This window comes from Pelodiscus sinensis, chromosome 3 (assembly GCF_052426305.1).
Source record: "Pelodiscus sinensis isolate ZL-2025 chromosome 3, ASM5242630v1, whole genome shotgun sequence".
In the NCBI taxonomy this organism is placed as follows: domain Eukaryota; kingdom Metazoa; phylum Chordata; order Testudines; family Trionychidae; genus Pelodiscus; species Pelodiscus sinensis.
Genome location: NC_143054.1, coordinates 179,283,179 through 179,304,390, shown reverse-complemented (window position 1 = coordinate 179,304,390; position 21,212 = coordinate 179,283,179). Strand labels below are relative to the sequence as shown.

The window sequence follows — 21,212 nt, the reverse complement described above, 5'->3', positions numbered from 1 at the left end:
CACATTTAACACATACTATAAATTGAAACAATTTTAAACCTTACTATTCTTCATATGCTGTCACAAATAATATTTCAATGAGATTGCAAGTACACTATAAAGTGAACACTATACATTGATATTTGATCAAACACATGCTGTCTTGTACTAGTTGACTAACCCACACAGGATCCCACAGTGCCTATAACAAGTTGGATTTTTTTTTCATAAAATGCAATGATTATAGCATTATTTTTATTCCATACCAGTATGTTTTGGGTTTATTTTTCCTAAAGGCCCTTCACATTTGTGCTTGTAAACTGTATTATCTTTACTGAGTTGCACTCAAATTCTGGGTAATCTAACACACAATTTCCTAATCTGCATTAAAATGTGTAGGCTTTTTGCACATGTCCCAGTATGCATAGAATTGTGAAAAAGCAGACTTACAGGCCACTTCTGAAAATGTTGTTCTTTATTATCCGATGTCATTTTTCTACTTTTTAAAGTAATTCACAAAACAGTTTGGCTACATCTACACTGCACAGCTATTTCAAAATAAATTATTCTGGAAATATCTTATTTTGAAATAGCATGTCTACACTGCAGAGAAGCCTCAAAATTGGTCCAAGGCAGGCTTCCCTAATGTGGATGTGCTATCTCAATTTAGAACCCCAGGAGGCACTGGGGAGGAATAATTTAGAATGGCCCTCATAAGGGACTATTTCAAAATAGCAGCAGTGGATCATCTACACGCACCTTATTTCAAAGAAGCTATTAGCATTAAGATATTAGGATGTCCAATGTTTTGCATTCATTTCAAATTCAATAAACTGAATGAAAAAAGAAATGTACTTTTAAAAAGCATAAGGAGTTTTTAAAAAGTATATATCTTTAAATCTATATTCTCATTTTTCAAATATTTGCTTTAATTAATTGTTTTAAAAATTAAAGAAATCTCCATATTTAACTATCGCTCAGGATTTGGTGATGTGGTGAATCTATACTCCACTAGGAATAAACCAATCCTCATGCCTGAGGAGTAGGTCATCTCACAAACAAAGCCTTCCTATAGGTCATGTATTATTTAAAATGGTCCAAGCTGAGGGAGCCATGTGGCAAGCTGAAGAGGAGTACAACCCAGGCATATAATTCATTATGGCCTTGATCCTAAAAGCAGATCCACACAGCCAGTGCAAAGTTCTATTGTAGCAAATGAGCTCCATACAGATGCACGCTTCTGGCCCTAGCAGAGCTGGGCCCCTATAAACCCAATCCCCAGCCCCTTACTCAGACAAAATTCCCACTGTCTTGAGATTTATAGGATGGCCTGCTCCAAATCAGAGTAAAAAGAAGTGAGGAATGAGTTTTATACCTCCATAGCTAAGACTCAGGCCTTCCTATATGGAACTATCCCATAAAATATAGAAGAAATTATAAAAAGTAGATTTTATAGAAACTGCTGTAAAAATTTGAATTTATAGGTGAGTTTTCCATCCATTCTATAAATATTCCAAAGCAGAGATAGACTATTTTATTGAGTTCTACAGGTTGAATTTAAAAGATATTGTAGTATGTTAATTTCTATAGGATTCTTCCATAATATTTCTCTCCTGCCAAAATACTAGACCCTCAATTCAAGAAAATTCTTAAACATGTGCTTATCTTCAAACATGTAAGTACTCCCATTGCTACCTTCCTGAATTGGAATGCTAAAAAGCAAAAAAGAATACTCAAAATTCTCACTAATCTTTATAATTTCATTTTCAATTCATTAATAAATATATACTAATCATAGCATTTGGGAAACTATAGGGGCCTTCGGCCAAGTGATAGCTTTCTAGAAGATGTCAGGTTCATCCTGAGGCTGCCTGTTTATCTGTTTATAAGGCTCATGAAGAAGTAGGGGTTTTGGGGGGGAGAGGAGGCAATCCAATATCTCCAGAGAAAAAGGAACTTTCAGCAAGTTTTAAAATTTTTTAACTAGGAGCCTGGATGTCTCAGGATACTGGCAGAGGTTTGGAAGCTTTCAACTCTAAGTAGGTGGTTCACATCCAGTCAGCATCAGACATAACTGGAAGTGGTTATTACCTAATATCTGACTTCAGTGTCATTCCACTAAGAGACTATCTATATAATTTGCATAGCAGGATCAGAACCTAGAATTTTTAATCTCTCAGAGACGTGGTCTACACTACAGAGTTATTTTGTAGTTATTTTATAATAGCCCTTATTTCCAAATAATAAGCGGAGCGTCCACACTGCCAAGTCCATCATTTCAAAATAAAGTGCTGCTTATTTCAAAATCTATATTCCTGCTTTCCTCAGGGAATAATGCTTATTTTAAAATAGTTATTTCACAATAGCATTACTGTGGACCATACACTGCTGCTATTTTGAAATAACTACTTCCCCAGAGTAATTCAATGTAATTACTCCTCAGTATTTCCTGAAGCTAACAGAGCTTGCCTTGGACTAATTTCGAGGCTCCCCTGTAGTGGGTATTTCAATTTTGTTATTTCAGGAGTTATTATTCGAATTTAGTTATCATATATATAGTAGCCTAATGTCTGTGACTCTGTAACACTGTAGCATTATGAGTTTCCTCTAGGAGGCACTGTTGCCTCCCGCCATGGCGCTCGGCTGACTTCTGCGCCGCTCAGCCAGGCCGCCACAGGGGAGCAAACAGCGCAAGCGGCCGTTTGGGCCCCGCGCTCCCGTGCTTTCACTGCTTGCTCCCCCAGCGGCCCGGCTGAGTGGCGCAGAAGTCAGCCGAGTGCCATGGCGGGAGGGGGAGGGGGCGGGGCGGTGACGTACACACCCAGGGGGCGGGGCCTGGATGAGCGTGCATCCCCGACAGAGACAAAGGAGAGCGGAAAGAGAGTTAGAGGCAAGAGGGGAAGAAGAGAAACAGAGACACAGAAAGAGACGCAGAATGTGGAGGAGAGTTGAGAGGGGAGGGGGAGGCAGTAGGAGGAAGAGAGAAAGAGAGAGAGAGTGAGGGAGTGAGAGACTCAAGTGAGGGAGTGAGGGCTCAAGACAGAAGACCAACGTGGAGGAGAGACCTGAAAATCCTGTTTTATGATGGGCTAATTAGCTAGTTTCAAAATAATTTCCTAGTGTAGACATGCCCAGACATGACATTTACAAACTTAAGTGATATAGTTTCATTATCCCTTACCTATTTTTTAAAGTCTAACTGCCAATGGATGTCTGGATGGCTACATTATACCTGCTTCATTTTATAATGCAACAATATTTAGCTCTTAATGGCTTTATCATTACATGTAGTCAGGGGCGGATATACGGCAGAGCGAGAGGGGTGGCCGCCCCGGGCCCCGCGCTTCAAAAAGCCCCGGGCATGAGCCGTGGTGCCACCGCGCATGCACGTTGCGTCACCGCGCATGCGCCATGGCAAAGGGGGGCCCCGCAAGATTATGCTGCCCTGAGCCCCGCAAAACGGTCATCTGCCCCGCATGTAGTTATTCTTTTCAAAAGTGGCTGGTATAATCTGATACGTACTTCAATAGTCTTTGTAAATGTGAATTCAGTAAGTATATTGACCCACCATTCATTCCATTGTATACACTTCTGTGATGAGGTGACATATCATCTGCTACTTGTCTCCTCAGGGTACCTTCTCTGCTGCCTCCACTGATATGTTTGAGATGCTCTGGACTTCCCCCATAATGTTGTTTGAGATGCTCAGGGCTTGTCCCTCTCACTTTCTGGAGATGTTCTGTGCTTCCACTCAATGTGTGTTTTTGAAGATGCTCTGGGCTGCCACTGCTGTGCTTTTGATGCTCTGGACTACTACTAGGCCTATGTTTTTGAAAATGTTCAGGGCTACTACTTAAAATGTGCTTTGGAAGAGTTTCTGGACTACTACTGGTGTGCTTTTGCTTTTCAGGACTACCTTTGCCAACATTTTTATGATGTTCTGGACTTGGTCCTTTCATATGCTTCTGGTGATCGGGACTTCCAGAACTCTTAGGTTTTTGGAGATGCTCTGGGCTAACACTCCTATGTTTTTGATGCTCAGGGCTTCCCTCACCCCTACTTTTTTGGAGATGTTCAGGACTAGTATTTGGATGGTGTTTATGATGGTCTGGACTATCTGTACTTCCAGTGCTAGAGGTGCTACTCCCATCACCGACATCTCGTATGTAAGCACTTGTTGCATTTAGTTGGCAGAGGCTGATTTGGCTGTCAATAGAACTCCTGCTGCCTGCTCCACCACTTTTCTCTTCATCCAGCAAAACACACAGTTCTTTCAGTTCCATATTTTCCTTAACCACTTCTTCTTGTCTCACTTCCAATTCTTTCAGTTTCTGTAAATATAAGGCAACCTCTTTGTGCATAACTCCAGCACTGTACCTGCCCAATCTCTGCCACTCTCGTGATACCTTCTTGCCTTTCTGCCTATCATCATCCAGAAAACAGCAAAGGTCTCTCAGTTCTTGGTTATCTTCTTGCAACTTCTGATTGATATCCTTTAAAAGAAAGAAAAAAATTGAAGAGAGAAATGGCTAAAAAATTAACATTCCTTTTAATGTAACATTATATAAACCAATTAACAAAGCTATTGTAGACATGTCATCAAACTTCCCCTTGCTCTATTCAGCACACACCAAACAATTTTGCATGTATGATTAGTCTACTATGGCTGCATAATATTTCTGTAAAACCGAGACTAGTGAATGGGCCACATGAGTGGGCCCATCTCAGCAGGCAGCAAGATTGTTGTAACCAAGACGGTCTCCCGGGATAGAGTAGTTTTGCTAACTGTGCTCACATACCTAGAATTTGCAGGATGTGCTAAGTGAAACATAGCAATGCTTTGAATACAGAGGGAGTGTATGGTTCTCATAGTCATTGTTGTGTGCAGCATGCACTTCATATGCCCTTGCTTTGAATGAATGTCACTATAGTAATACTAGTAGGACAGAAACCAGCAGAATCTTTGGCAATAGTAAACACACCTTGTACTGAGGTTGCCCACCACCGCTATAAAACAGAGAAAGAGAGAGAGAGATTCTCTCAAAAGATTTCCGCTATTACAAAATGTACTCTTGTGTGTATTGCTGAATAAACGCAGAATGTACAGAGGACTAATAATTAGATATATGTAGTAGGGATGTAAGCAGCTACTCACATTCCACCCTCCCTTGCTACCTCAGTATCAGAGGCAGCAAGTGGGGGGAGAAGAAAGGGAGCAGAAGTCAGTGCTGGTGGGAGCCAGTTCAAAAGCCTGCCCCTGTCTACAGGAGGGGAGGAGGTCCAAATCCACACTGAGACACACACACACACACATACCCATGGACAGGGGCTGCTACCAGCTGAGCAGGCTGGGACCAAACCCCACTGCAGCTATGCAATTTAAAACACAGTAGGAGCGGGGGGGGTGGGGGAGAAGGAGCGGGAGGCAGGCTGCCTGGTTCCTACTGCCTTTTGAATTGAAGAGCCACAGCAGGGTTTGGTCCCGGTGTGAGCCGGGACTGAGTCAGCTGCCTTCCCCTATCAACTAATCAAGTAGTAGATAAAAATTATATTGACCACTCAATTAGTAAATTAACCTAATCTTAAAATCCCTAATATGTATGATAATACTTTCAAGAAAGAAAGAAAGAAAGAAAGAAAGAAAGAAAGAAAGAAAGAAAGAAAGAAAGAAAGAAAGAAAGAAAGATCAAACTTCAGAGCCCAAAAGAGTTTATGGCTTCTCTCGGTTTGGTTCCAGTTTTGCATAACAGACTCTGCTCAGGTTTGATTTAGTCCAAACTGGTTCAGCCATTCTAAAATTATATACTTTCTTATAAAAAAACTATTAATAATGATAACTACTTAAAGTAAGGATGTGAAAGATTAACAGGTAATGCTTACCAGTTACATTTAACTGTAGGAGCTGGACAGGGCAGGTGGCCAGAGTAACCTCTGGCCATGGTGGATTCAGCCCAACCACCACAGATTACATGCTGGCTCTCCAGGGCCGTGTCCAGACTCAGGGGTTTTTTCGGGAAAAGTAGCCTTTTCCCGAAAAAACTTCCCCTGCGTCCAGACTCAAGCCGCGTTCTTTCGAAATTATTTCGAAAGAACGCGGCTTTTCTTTCGATGGCGGTAAACCTCAATTTACGAGGAAGAACGCCTTCTTTCGAAAGTTCCTCTTTCGAAAGAAGGCGTTCTTCAATGTAAAGAGGCCGTCTTCGAAAGAGAGCATCCAGACTCGCTGGGTGCTCTCTTTCGAAAAAGCGGATTTCTCTTTCGAAAGATCCGCCTGCAGTCTAGACGCGATCTTTCGAAAGAGGCTCTTTCGAAAGATGCTTTCGAAAGAGCCTCTTTCGAAAGAAGCCTGCAGTCTAGACATAGCCCAGGAGTGAGGCCAGCAGGGACTGCTGGCTGCAGAGCCTGCAGCAAAGCCTTCCCAGGAATGATACTGGCTGGCCCTGCTCCTGGGAAGGTTGCTCTTCCTGCTGCAGAGAGTAGTAGACTAGCTCCCAGGGAGGCTTCACTGTGGGTTCTGCAGTATAAAGCTTCTTTAAGCTGTATACTGCAAAACCCACAACACGTGTAACCATTAACTGCTAAGATTTTCAGCAGTTACACAGATACCTTTTTAACCAACTTTTTACATCTCTAATTCATAGATTCTCACTTCAAATAAGACTAAGAAGAACATAATCCATGCCCTTTTCTAACTACTGCACGTTCTTGCTCTGAAGTAAAAACATTAAGGATATTGCTGTAGCAGAATATGATGCAAAAGAAAACTTTTTTACCGTTCTTTTTTATTGTTCCTAGTTTTAATAATGAAGACTGTGATCATATTCATCATTCTCAGCTGTGGATATTCTTTTCCAGCTTTTGTGTTATTCTGTGTATTTGTGACACATGTTTATTTTGTAAATGCTCTCAGTTTAAATATATTTTCTATATTTCTTTTCCTCTCTTTCTTATGAAGGAGAAAATATCCAATAACACACAGATGAATTACATATATGATGTTTTTGCCTTTTCATTTTTTCCTAGTAGCAAAAATGGATGTTGAGTCAACAAAGTTAATATAGGCTCCATTTTTCAAAGAAACCCATAGAAGCTAGATGCCTAAATCCCAATGAAATTCAGTGTGAGGGGCAGGCACCTAACTCCCTTAATATCTTATAGAAATCACAACCATGTAGCCTTCTGGAGCTGAGCCTGAGGTTTTAAAAGAGAGAATGGAGCTTCTTTAATGAATATCATTTACAATTTATACTTAAAATGTTTCAAAGCAGGCCTATGAATTATTAGAAGAAAATGCATTGCGAGTTCCAGTTCAAATATATATAAAACATGGGAAAATAAAGGTATTAATTATGCAGTTCAAATTCAAGATAGTAACTTACTACTCATTCCCTAACACATTCCAACATGTTTTCTTAATTAAACTTACCTACTATATAAAAACATACATTCTAACTACTCCCCTGCAATACCAAGGGGCAGCAAACAGAAAGAGTGACAGCCTTAATTGTGCATTTCCTTGCATTGTTGTTACAATTTAGATTCGTAGCTTTACTAAGATAATTGTATCATCACTTGGGATCTGACACCTTCTGAAGTGCACACTGATTCATTTACTGCCAACATGCAAACAGGTCTATGTTTTACAGAACAGGACCTTTAGGGGGAGGAGAGGAAATGAAGTCATCCATCTGTGATTTTCAGTTTCATTCTACACCATTATCAATCACCAATCTCTGGCACATTAGAAAAGGTTTTCTTAACCAAAGTAGATAAAATGGGCTAACTGTATGCATCTGTGCTACTCTATCAGACAAGAACTTCCACAGATAGTATTTTACAAATCCATACCTCTCTGTGTGTGTCTCTTCCCGTTAACCCCAATCTCAGTTTCAACTCAGTTATGAACTCCCTGGGAAATTTCGTACCTCAGAGCAATAAAATGGAAAGTGTTTGTGAGCTTATGTAAACTATATATACTACAACTGAGATAACTTTTTGTTTCATATAACAATGTTGGCATCCTATATCATAGCTGTAGCTATGACTCAACCCCAGATCTCAAGGCAGGGTAAGCATCCATGAATGATGCTTCTCACCCAGAAAATGTTATAACTGGTGGGAATAAATAACTGAAGGCTGATCTGAAGTCAGTGTAAATACTCCATGAGAATGGCTGGATCAGGCCTTGAAACTGAAACAACATGTCAAAAAGGGGAAACTCTTCAAAAATATGCCTAACTCATAGATTCTGTTAAAATTATTAAAGGAGGAAACCAGAAAACTATTTGTCTTTAATCAGAAGACAGGTTCTCACTAAAGAAATCAAAGCATAATACTGGCGCAACCAAAATCAGGGAGGTTTCCAAAAATCTGTCCCAGGACTAAAAGGCACACATACTATGCAGTGCATACTGAAAATGATCAAGGCTTCCCAGAAGCCTGGTGAAATGCTTTGCTGATAAATTAAGAAATAATCTTAAATGAGCAACAGAGTGTGACACAACAGACAGAGGCTCTTAAAAACAAAATTCTTTGAATCTACCCAGAATTGTAAGTTTTATCCTTTCAAGCACACTTCAAATGAGAACATCTGAACCTACTGAAATCTACAAAGTTTTGAGGGCAAAAATTCATGGAATCAAATGTACCCATCACCACAAAGTTTCTGATGTATTCTGCACTATATATTCATGCTACACCCTGAATATAGTTTCCCACTTCTCTTTCCTGAATACTCCAGGGAGGAGATAAAAGTAGAGTGATTTTTTTTAAAAGAATGAACTCCTATTGTGGGCTGAATCCAGCCATTTTTCCCCAGTAAGACAAACTCCTATTCACACCCGATGAGACTTAACCTAAATAATGACTAAGTAAAATCATGTTGGGAGGAAGGGGATTTGTCTCTGACCGATCCGCATGGAGCTAGGTCCCCTGAAATCTGTTTGAACGGACAGATCCCGAAACCCACGGAAGGCCCCTATGCTAGTCCCTGCGGGAGAGAGGAGCATTCATAGGTACCCCCTAACCTCGCGGGGAATCTGTGCTTCTCTTCTCCTGCCCCGATCCCGCAAAAAGCCACCACCAGCCTCTTGCTCAAATCGGCGCATCCCAAGCGCAGAACCGCCCCGCAACCCGACCGCTCCCGGTGCGCCCCGCCCAGTCCCAAGCGGCCTGAGCCCGGCCGGGGCTGCCCGGCCCCTCACCTTGAGGCCGCGGATCTCGCCGAGGTGGAGCTGCAGCCGGCGGTTCACCTCCCGGATGAGGTTGCTGTGGTCCAGCATCGCGCTCATCTTTTCCGCCTCGGCCCTGCGCAGGCTGCGGATCAGCTCCTCCTTGCTCCACTTCAGCAGCTCCTCGTCCGACACCTTGGACAGGTCCTCAGCTGGAGCCGCCCCGCCGCCGTCCGCCGCCGCCGCCTTCGACATGGTGGCAGCCCCGTCCGACCTCCCTGCGCCGCAAGCCAGCCAAGCCGCTGCAGCGAGCGCCACGGACTGCAGGGGCCGGTCCTTCAACAGCGGGGGCTGCTCCGGGGGTCCGTCCGCCAGCCCGCCCGGGCTCAGCCCGCTACCCCGCAAGCCACGGCTCGGCTGCCGCGGGAGTCAGGGAGTGGGAGCCAGTTCAGTCCGGACAGCAGCGCCTCCAGCCCAGGGCTGCTCTCTCCCTGCCAGGTGCCGCTGCCGCCGCGCGGTTGCCAGGCGGGCGGTGGCCGGCCCCGGAGCGCGGGTGCTGACGGAGCTGGGGAGTTGGGCTGGAGTCTAGGGGGAGGGGGGACCCCGCCGCCAGCCTGGGGCTCGCCCCCTCAGCGAGTCAGCTGCAGCTGCCGCTGCTCCTCCTCCCCGCCGCTCCTGAGGCTGTGCCCAGCCCCCGAAGCCATGCTCCCTAATTAGGCACTGAGCCCTCCTCCGGCCGCGCGCCACAGCTGGGGCGCAAAGTCCCGAGCCATAGTGGAGGGGACGGGGCGCGCAGGAGGCTGGAGAGCAGGATCCCGGGGGAGAGGCCGGGAACCGGCGAGCGCCCCTTAAAAGCTTCCCGCGCCTGGCTGCGCGCCCCCTCTGCCCGCGCTGCAAGAAGGCTGAAGGGGGCAGGCAGAGGGCAGTGCCGCCGCGCTGCTCCTGGGCATGTCTCCTCGGCGCGTCCCCGCCGGGCGGCACGGAGGCGGCATGGGACTTGGGCGGGGAGGCGGCGGAGCGTGGGCGCGCCTGCGGCGGCCGCCGGAGGCTCCCCGGCCGCTCCTGCCCGCGGCGGCTCTCCCGGCACCAGTGAGCTGGCCAGGAGCGGCGCGCGGCTTTTCACAGAGGCGCGTGCCATGTGCGAGCCCACCGGGAGGGAGGGAGCTGCCAGGCGCAGCAGCCGCAGTCCAAGCGTGGCTCACAGGCGCCACCTGCTGCAGGCACTGACTCCGCTGCCTGTGCAACTGCCCTCACCCAGTGGGCTCCTCAGTCAGCTCCGCTTTTCCCGCAGCCCTCTGGATTGCCCTGCGGGGGAGGGCAGCATTATGGGTGCTGGAACTAAGGACGCGGGGGATGCGGGAGACATGCCCCCCTGCTTTGAAGGGCTTTCCATTGTATGCAAGGTTTACAGTTTGGATCAATGGTTCTCAGCATCCCCACTATAAAATTGGTCCAGCATCCCCAGGGCAGCATTCCTCATTTGGGAGCTGCTGCGAGGCTGGGCACGAGCTATCAGTCAGGAGAGATGAGGCAGCAGATAGTAGACTATGACTCACCAACTCCACTTAACCTCTCTGCCACATCTCCCACCTCCCAACTTTGGGCAGATCTCTTTACCTGCCCCCAAAGAGTGGGGAGGAGGCATTGGCTCGGTTCCAAGCCTGGAAGGGGTCATTGTGATCTGAGTCTAGAACATCTGGTCAAGAACATTTAGAACTGCCTCTCAATAATTCCTAGAGCAGTGGTTCTCAACCAGTGGTGCATGTAACCTGGGGATATGCACAGGTCTTCCAGGGATACATCAACTCAGCAATGCATTTGCCTGCTTTTACAACAGGCTACGGAAAAAGGACTAGCGAATTCAGTGCAAACTAAAATTTAATACAATGACTGGTTTAAATTACCCTATGTACTAGGCACTGAAATGTAAATATGATATTTTTATTCTAATTGCTTTATTTTATAATTATGTGTTTAAAATGAGGAAGTAGGCAAGTTTTCAAAAATATTACACTGTGACACTTTTGTAGTTTTATGTCTGATTTTATAAGCAAGTAGTTAGTAAAAGATATTAAACTTGAGGGTACATAAAACAAATTAGACTCCAGAAAGGGGGGTAGAGTAATCTGGAAAAGCTGAGAGTCACTATCCTTGATCACATCTTGTAGGAAAACTTTTAATGATCAGGGACGTAGACTCCTTCAGTAAATTGTTCCAACACTCACTTACTCTCTCCCTTAACATTTTATACCATATTTCAATGAACAAGACTATGTAAGTTCTAAAGATTCCTTATTAGTGTTTGTTGTTATTACTGCTTCCATTCTTGTTGTCCAGCTCAGCCCCCGACCAAGTAGAACTGTTCTCTATAGTGCATTACAAATTTCACAATCTTGATGCCTCATGAAAAATTTGATGGGAGGGTGAGATTTGAAACCAATGTTCAAACACATATATATATATATATATAAACCGTTTTAAAGTGAAAATGTATTGCAAAAATGCATCCTTTCTGTTAGCATTCCTGTTTTCTCTAGTGAAGCAAATAAGTTTGTTTGAGCTTGCCAAGCAACAAAAAGTTGCATTTCCTACACTTTATCCTCACCTCTCATTTACAGACAGAATTTTCCTTTATGGGCCAAATTCAGATAAAGTATAATCGTCTACATCATAATTTTGCAGAAGTTTGTATATCCCTGCAATATATTGCTGACTGGGATTTTCAAATTCCAAGTGCCCAACATTGTGAAAGTGTTTGGTTGTTAGGGGTTTGCCTAAAGAAGTAAACAGCCTGTACTACAACTGACCTTCTTTGTGGATGACTTGAGAGTATTGCCTTATAGCCCATCAGTGTTCCTCCCCAAGTAAAGTGAATTGATTTATCTCAATTTTACCATTGGAAGAAGCTGATGAACCAAACCTATTTGGTAGATAAGCTACTAAATTCAGTGTAGTAGGTCATCTAGTCTCTCTAGAACAATCCTGCATAGGCAGAAAGAGGCACGCTTTACTAAGAGGCCTTTTACCTCCTCTGATTCTGTGATTCAATAACTGATTGGGAACATAAAAGCAGAGTTCTGCCCACTGTTTTTGAGGGCACTTTTAAAGTACTCAAGACCGTCTCTTCTCTTTGAAAATAATGGTGGATCATGAGGTTACAGTCTCAAACTGTCACAAACAAGGCTGGCTATGGCAAATGGTATTTGCTGCTAGATAACATGCATCCCCTCATAAGCCTGCAATCACTGTCATGCTGAAGTTTCTAAACATTTTTCTGCCCCAGACAATAGCCTATGCTGTCTATAAAAGGGAACCAGCCATTGCCACAAGAGCACACTACCCTAGAATTATTTTCTGCTCTTGGTAAAAAAGTTGTCACAAGTACAGCTAAACCTGAAGCCTTTTTTTGTTTCTGTTTCTAATCTGAATCTAAGTCCTTCCCATGACAGCTGATCTCACTTGGCACAAACAAGATTCTGCTCTCCCTGTTTATTATGTTCATGTGCCTTCTGACTTAAGTACTATGCATTTTCTGTCTCTAAAAATCTCTAAGATTCATTTGGCCAGCCCCTTTTTACATGCTCCTCCAGCTGCCCACTGTGGCTTGCTTTACCCCATGGCAGACACTCTGACTTCATCTTTATTACATCTCTGATATTTCCTTCTTCTTTTGGGGATACCTCTGGACGTAAGGGGTTGCTGAACTCTCTGAAGAATCTTGGCTTTTATCATAAATTAATTCTACTTAATACCTGATATTTTCCTGAGACATTTTCTTTCAAAGCATTTAAATGTCTGTTCAGACCTTTGGTGGATTTCCAGCTTTCACATGCAAATGTTAAGCTGGAAATAACATTTGAGTTAAAAACTCACGGTTTGGTCTTTAAATTGTAATTTTTCAATGACCATATTTCGATTAAGCTGGTGGGCACGCCTGCCAGCTAGTTAATTCCTGACATTATTTCCTTCTGGACATCCTCATTTGCTTGCACCTTACTGCCCAATGTGAATTGATGCAGGTGTTCTATTCCTTGCCTTTTTAACATAATGTGTGAGTTGGGAGTTGCTGGGGTTCTCAGCTTGTTTTTTTGTTTCTATAACTGATTGTTAACACCATCTTTTCTATGATGCTGGGCAATCTTAGTTGATCTGTCATTTAGAACATTATGGTGACCATGGCAATCTAGATCTTGTGTACTTCTGCTCAGCTATGTGGTTTCTAATCTTAAAGAATTTCAGTGACAAGATTCTGCTTCTGCATGCCTCTGACACAGGGACACAAAGGTAGTGGGAAGGAACAGGAAGCAGACAGAACTGCAGTGCCACAAAGAGAGTTGGGGTTGGTGGCAGTTGTGGTTGCCTCTGACGGATGCTTGACAGTATGAGAGAAGTTAGCATTATCTCTTCAGCAGACTCCTGGTGCTTCCAGGGATGCAGCACACCTACATATTATCCCCAACACACTGCTATGCCTACAAGGCTCACCCAAACTCCAAATGTTTAGTGAGATGCATTCTGGATGGGGTTATATCCTGTAAATCTGAGCAGCATTTTGAATTCTCTGCAATTGGTCATACTGAAAGGAGTTTAAAAAGTGTAAAATGAGAGCTGGTTAGAAAGTAACTATTCATCGAGGGAAAAAATAAATGAAAACAATGTTTGTTTTACTCAAAATTTGCCTTAGATTTTTTGCTTTTATTTTTTAAAAAGGACAACCCCAAATAAAAATATTTTAATTTGGGGTGGTGGGTTGATGAATATCCAAAATGTGTAATGAAAATGGATTTTGTTCATGGAAATTTCTATTTAGTTGAAAAACCAAACCCACTTTCCATTGAAAAGTATTCTGGAAAAAAAATCTGACCAGCTCCAGTGGCAATATAGCTAATGACCATCAAGAGTGTTTTTTCATTCCCAAATCAACTTTTTTTTCCCATTTTGATATAACTAAAAATGAATAGTGTCTGAGAAATGAAATAATAAATATTTTACTTGTTCTCAAAAATTGGTAGTGCATTAACTGAAATGTTAATTTCAGTTAGCATTTTATAACAACATATTTTTCAATAAAACAAAAATAAGTGTTTGAAAATGTCTGGTTTGTGTCATGTCCACACATGAATAACCTCCTGCCTAGATCTGACATTTATAACATTCACCAGGACTGGCATTTCATACACCTTGGCTACGTCTACACTGGCCCCTTTTCCGGAAGGGGCATGTTAATTTCAGCTATCGTAATAGGGAAATCCACGGGGGATTTAAATATCCCCCGCGGCATTTAAATAAAAATGTCCGCCGCTTTTTTCCGGCTTTTAAAGCCGGAAAAGAGCGTCTACACTGGCCCCGATCCTCCGGAAAAAGTGCCCTTTTCCGGAGGATCTTATTCCTACTTCAAAGTACTTATTCCTACTTCCGGAGGATCAGGGCCAGTGTAGACGCTCTTTTCCGGCTTTTCTAAAAGCCGGAAAAAAGCGGCGGACATTTTTATTTAAATGCCGCGGGGGATATTTAAATCCCCCGCGGATTTCCCTATTACGATAGCTGAAATTAACATGCCCCTTCCGGAAAAGGGGCCAGTGTAGACGTAGCCCTTATGTTGAGACCTATAAAGAACATGATTCTGAAGTGTACTGCTAAGGGAGACATTGGAGTCTTCCATGGAGTTATCCGTATCTTTGATTGCATCAGGATGGATCACTGGAGCATAAAAAATATAACTAAAATATGATATGGCTTTTAAAGAAAGTTTAATAAAGACACATTTAAAACAGTTTAGCACAGACATATCTCTACTAATAAAAAGAAGAAATTATCAAGAAAAAAGAAGAAGTTATTCACCTTGTGCAGTAATGACAGTTCTTTGATGTGTGTCTCCATGAGTTCTCCACTATTGGTGTCAGGTCATCCCGGCACTGCAGATCAGCATTTTCCCTAGCAGTAGCCAGCCAGACCCTGCTTGCGCACCAGGCATCATGCCTTTCTCTTTGCACACGCAGTCCAGCTCCCACCAATTCCTCATGTCTGCACGAGTATCTGAAAGAAAGAGACTCTGAAGTGGGGAGGAGGATGGGTAGGGGTGTATCCATGGGAACACACATCTCGAAGAACCGTCATTACTGCACAAGATGAGTAACTTTCTTCTTTTTCGAATAATATCCCCGTGGATACTCCTCTGTTGATGACATTGTAGCAGTACTCAAGAACACAAGATAGGCAGGTCTCAGAGTCACCATTTAATAGCTGTTGATAGCATGGCCAAGGCTACTGATGTATCATTAGTTAGATGTTGAGAAACAGCATAATGTTTCATGAAGGTATCGTTTGTTGCTATGGCTCTTGTGGAATGAGCACTGTGTGCTCCCAGAAGTGGCTTGTTTCGGATGGTATAACATTGGGTAATGCAAGACACTATGAGTCTAGAAATGCATTGAGATGAAATTGGTTCACCGTTGGAGTGCTCCACAATGGAAACTAATAATTGTTGCAACCTGCAAAAAGACTGGGTTCTGTCTATGTAAAAAGCGAGTGTTCTGCACACGTCCAAGGTATGAAGAACAACATCCTACTGGGACGCATGTGGTTTAGGGTAAAAGGATGGAAGAACGATTGGTTAGTTGACATGGAAGTCAGAGCACACCCTCAGTATGAAGGAAGGGTGAAGTCACAATATTACAGTGTCCTTATTAAATATGATATATGGTGATACCACCATAAAGGCTGCAAGCTCACTGACTCTCCAGGAGAATATTATGGTAAGCAGAACAATCACCTTGATGGTCATTATTAAGAGTGGACACATAGCTAGTGGTTCAAATGAGGGTTGGGTAAGAGTGTTCACCACCATTTCAGGCACACCAGTGGTGGTGTTCTGTGTGGCAGATTAAGGTTGCACAAGCCATTGATGAACATCTTTCTGATGGGGTGTACGAATATTGAAAAGCCATCTATCAAGTGGTGGAAGGCAGCGATTGCTGCTAGGTGGACTTCAAGGGAGGCAAGAGCTAAGCCAGATTGTTTTAAGAGAAGGATATATTATAAAATTTTGTGTAAAGGTATTGAGTAGGGTCAAGACATTTGTTATTGCACCAGGACACAAATCCATGCCATTTTGAAGGTAAGTGGAATGTGTGGTGTGCTTCCTGCTAAGCAACACTAATTTAGTGTGATTTAATGTGCATTTCAGAGTCATGGAACCAACAAAGAGACAGGCTGTCAGGTGTAGAACATGGGCCTAACGGTGTAGCAGCATTCCATGGTTCTGGATCGAAAGGTCATGGTATTTGGGGAGGAGATAGGATGGTTGGGGAGACATCAGAGATAGATAAGGACACTATGGGTGTGTCTAGATTACAGGGTTTTTTCGACAAAAGTTGGCTTTTGTAAAAAAGAACGATCCCTCTGTCTACACTACCACCGCATTCTGTCGACAGTAAGTTGCAGAACATGGCAGTTTTGTTGACAGCGGTAAACCTGGTTTTACGAGGAAGAACGCCTTTGTCGACAGAGATCTGTCAACAACAGGGTGTGTGAGGACGCAGGGAGCGTTGCTAAAAAGGCCTCCAGGAAGAAGCCCAAGTGGACAGTCCATCTGCATGCCTGGCACCTCTATTGTTCCTGTCTGCAGCCATCTTTTAAAGGGATAGGCACCCTGCCAGCCATTAGTGGGAGGAAACCAGCCACAGCACATGGCTATTCCTGTCCCACAGGATCCCAGGCATGTCCCAGCCCCAAGACTGTCCTGGCCCTTCCAGGGACCCTTCTGAGGAATCACTCAGGGGCTCCAAACGCCAGGCACCAGTATGGTCTGGGCCAGAAATAAAGAGTCTCCTCGAGCTGTGGTCCGAAGAGGAATCTTTACAAGCCCTCCACACATGCCACAGGAATGCGGAAATTTATAGCCGCATGGCCAAGGGACTGGCCAGGAGAGGGCACCACCCCCACACCCTGGAGCAAGTGAGGGCCAAAGTTAAAGAGTTGCGCCAGGGGTATGAGAAGGCCCGAGATAAGAGCTCCCACTCTGGGGCAGCCCCACACTACTGCCCGTACTACGTAGAGCTGGCACACATTCTCAGTGGTGGGGAAGCCCGTACTCCACTGCATCTCGTACAGTCTGGGTTATCTGAGCCTGTGGTGGATGAACCAGAGCAGGAGCACGAGCAGTCCAGGGAATCTGGAGAGCAAGACCTGTTGCTGGAGGAGGAGGACGATGACAACACCATGACCCTCACCCTGGAGCCTGTCACCCAGACCCCAGAGGCCTCCCAGTTGTCTTCAGACATCGGGGAAGAACCAGCAGGTGAGTGCTGTGAGGTTGTGCCACACACAAGGTGGGTGCACAGTGGGTGATGCACAAGGGAAACATGTCATGCTCAGCCTGGACATCATGCAGCTGGTTGTGCATGTGCAAACACCTGCAGTGGTAGAGTGTGACACATGGATGTGTGCCACATGGTGCCAGGAGTCATTTCCACAACATACACGGGTGGGTTAACACTGTGAGGGGGCATATGGTCCCATTGGCACTTATGGGACCCCGTGATGCTCAGGCTGATTCCAGCTCACACATGGTGTTACTTTCAGAACCTCTGAGTCCCCTGTCTGAAGGAGAGTCCCTTACAGTGAGGGCATGCCCTCATGGACAGCTGTTGCATGAATGACTGATTGTCTCTTCCTCTTTTCCTCCACAGCCAGACCACCTGTGCAAGAGGGCTGCAGCACCCCAGCCCCACCTCCATCTCGGGGGGTATGTCTACACTACCCCGCTAGTTCGAACTAGCGGGGTAATGTATGCATACCGCACTTGCTAATGAAGCCCGGGATTTGAATTTCCCGGGCTTCATTAGCATAAGCGGGGAGCCGCCATTTTTAAATCCCCGCTGCTTCGAACCCCGTGTAGCGCGGCTACACGGGGCTCGAACTAGGTAGTTCGGACTAGGGTCCTATTCCGAACTACCGTTACTCCTCGTGAAACGAGGTGTACCGGTAGTTCGGAATAGGCACCCTAGTCCGAACTACCTAGTTCGAGCCCCGTGTAGCCGCGCTACACGGGGTTCGAAGCAGCGGGGATTTAAAAATGACGGCTCCCCGCTTATGCTAATGAAGCCCGGTAAATTCAAATCCCGGGCTTCATTAGCAAGTGCGGTATGCATACATTACCCTCCTAGTTCGAACTAGGAGGGTAGTGTAGACATACCCGGGGACATGGGAGTCACAGGCACTGGCGTGCTTATACAGAGGTTCTGAAGATGCATGTGGAGGCCCTGCAGGATCTCAACAAGACCCTGAAAGAGAGGACGGAGGCAGAGGCTCTGTGGCATGATCGCCTGCTGGAAGAGCTTGTACAGCAGTGCACTTCCATTTGTGCCACAATCCGTGAGGTCTGTGGCTTGCCTGTTCCTGTCCCTGGTACCGCTCCTTCAGCATGCCATGACCCTGCCCCACCAAACCCCCCTTCCCCCACCACCTCCTTCTCCTCTTGCACCTCCCTCTTCCCCAGCCCCCTGTCCCCCAGCACTCCTCTCTCCCAGCTCCCCTTCTCCACCAGCCCTCCTGTCCCCCTGCCCCTCCTTTCCCCCAACCCTCCCAGACTCAAGTGTGCCTCCCGTCTCCTGTCCAGCACTCTGTCAGTCACCCCAGCCAACACAGAGGCCATGGTGGTCCCTGCATGCATGGCAGCTGGAGCTTGTGAGCAGGGAAGCGCCATCCCACCTGAACCTCCTCCCCCCTCTAGGTTCTAAGCCCCTTCCCCCCTTCAGGTTCTAAGCCCCCTTCAGGATTTAAGCACCCCCACCATCCCAGTTAGGGTATGTCTACACTGCCACCGTAGTTCGAACTAGGGTGGCTAATGTAGGCATTCGAGCTTGCAAATGAAGCCCGGGATTTAAATATCCCGGGCTTTATTTGCATGTTACCAGGCGCCGCCATTTTTAAATGCCCCGTAGTTCGAACTACCTGCAATGAGAAGTAACGGTAATTCAAATTAGGAGCTTTAATTCGAACTACCTAGTAGCCGTGGGCAGGTAGTTCGAACTACGGGGCATATAAAAATGGTGGCGCCCGGGAACATGCAAATGAAGCCCGGGATATTTAAATCCTGGGCTTCATTTGCAAGTTCGAATGCCTACATTAGCCACCCTAGTTCGAACTAGGGTGGCAGTGTAGACATACCCTTACAGACAGGTTGTGTCTACACTGGGCCACTTATTCCAGAAAAGCAGCCGCTTTTCTGGAATAAGCTGCAAGCTGTCTACACTGAACCCTTGAATTTCTGGAAAGGCAGTGACGATTTACTGTAAGAAATCAGCTGCTTTTCTGGAAAAACTATGCTGCTCCCGCTCAGGCAATAGTCCGTTTTCCTGAAAACTGTTCCGGAAAAGGGCCAGTGTAGACAGCACAGTAGTCTTTGCCGCAAAAAAGCCCCGATCGCAAAAATGATGATTGGGGCTTTTTTCCGGAAAAGCGAGTCTACATTGGCCACAGATGCTTTTCCAGAAAAAGGGCTTTTCCGGAAAAGCATCCTGCCAATGTAGACGCTCTTTTTTCGGAAATACTTATAATGGAAAACTGTTCCGTTTTAAGCATTTCCGGACACAGCCACAATGTTGGTTATTTAAAAAAATATTTATTTTTGAATCAGAAACTATGCTTTGAGAGAAAACTATGTACAATGAACAAAAGATTTTATATTTTAGCAACATTTGTAGATGCTTTAAGTTAATGATATTCATAATAATAAAACAGAACTTATTCTTTTCAAACAAAACCTGGTATTTATTATTTCTAGAAAGAGGGTCAGGGTGAGGATTATGGAGGGAAGATTGTATTGGGCCAGGGCCAACCCCCATAGAGGAGACCCTCAGGAGACTCAGGATATGTCTACACTAGTTCGAACTAGGGTGGTTAATATAGGCAACCGGAGTTGCAAATGAAGCCTGGGATTTGAATTTCCCGGGCTTCATTTGCATGTTGCTGGGCGCGGCCATTTTTAAATGTCCGCTAGTTCGGACTCCGTGCCCGCGGCTACACACGGCACGAACTAGGTAGTTCGGATTAGGCTTCCTATTCCAAACTACCTAGTTCGTGCTGCGTGTAGCCGCAGGCACGGAGTCCGAACTAGCAGACATTTAAAAATGGCGGCGCCCGGCAATATGCAAATGAAGCCTGGGAAATTCAAATCCTGGGCTTCATTTGCAACTCCGGTTGCCTACATTAACCACCCTAGTTCGAAGTAGGGTGGTAGTGTAGACATACCCTCAGTGGGTTCCTTCAGAGAATTGCTCCCTAAGGGCCTCCCGGATGCGAACGCCAGACTCATGAGCCTAGCGGATGGCAGCTGTCTGGGGCTGCTCAAATTGCTTCTCAGCGCCATAAGCACCTATACCCCATCCTGGGAGGAAGGCCTCCCCTTTGCTCTCCACAAGGTTATGGAGAACATAGCAAATGGCCACCACCTCAGGGATGTTGCATTCCCCCATTTCTAGCTGTGTGAGCAAGCAACGGACTCTCCTTTTTAAACATCCGAATGTGCATTCCACCTGCATGCAAACTCAGCTAAGATGAGCATTAAACTATTCCTTGCTTGCATCCAGGTGGCCAGTGTAGGGCTTCATCAGCCACGGCATCGGGGGGTAGGCAGCATCAGCCACAATGCACGTGGCTGCATTGTGCATGTCCCCAAAGGCAAGATCCTGATGCGGGAAAAATGTTCCTGCCTGCAGCCTCTGGTAGAGGCAGGAGTTCCTGAAGATGTGGGCATCATGTGCCCGCCCTGATTACCTAACACAAATGTCAGTAAACAGGGCCGGATTAAGCGGGGGGGCTAGCCGGGCAGCTGCCCAGAGCGCCAGCATATGGAGGGTGCCTGATTGAAATGGTAAAGGGTGCTGTGCACACTCAGGGGCGGGGCCACGCATGCGCTACACGCCCACTGCCTGGGACACAACTATGGCTCGGTCCGGCACTGTCAGTAAATTGTCCCCGATGGTCAACCAGGGCCTGGAGCACTATTGAAAAGTAGCCCTTCCTATTAATGAATTGGGCTGCTCGATGAGGCAGTGCACA

At 45.3% G+C, this 21,212-nt stretch overlaps 1 protein-coding gene across 5 annotated transcripts in view; it reads right to left on the bottom strand.

Annotated features, from left to right (window-relative positions):
- The window catches only part of CCDC85A (coiled-coil domain containing 85A), a 162,514-nt gene extending 152,119 nt beyond the window's left edge, over window positions 1-10,395 (bottom strand). For 2 of the 5 annotated variants that reach the window (XM_025184184.3, XM_025184187.3), the window contains exons 1-2: window positions 9,183-10,390; window positions 3,548-4,472 (exon numbers count right to left, since the gene is read on the bottom strand). In XM_025184184.3, coding sequence (XP_025039969.1) covers window positions 3,548-4,472; window positions 9,183-9,404 — 1,147 coding nt within the window. In that variant the 5' untranslated portion in view covers window positions 9,405-10,390. Of the gene's footprint in view, window positions 1-3,547; window positions 4,473-9,182 lie in introns of all 5 variants that reach the window. The other 3 variants (XM_006122145.5, XM_006122146.5, XM_025184185.3) reach the window with 3 other exon arrangements.
- Window positions 10,396-21,212: the final 10,817 nt, after the last annotated feature.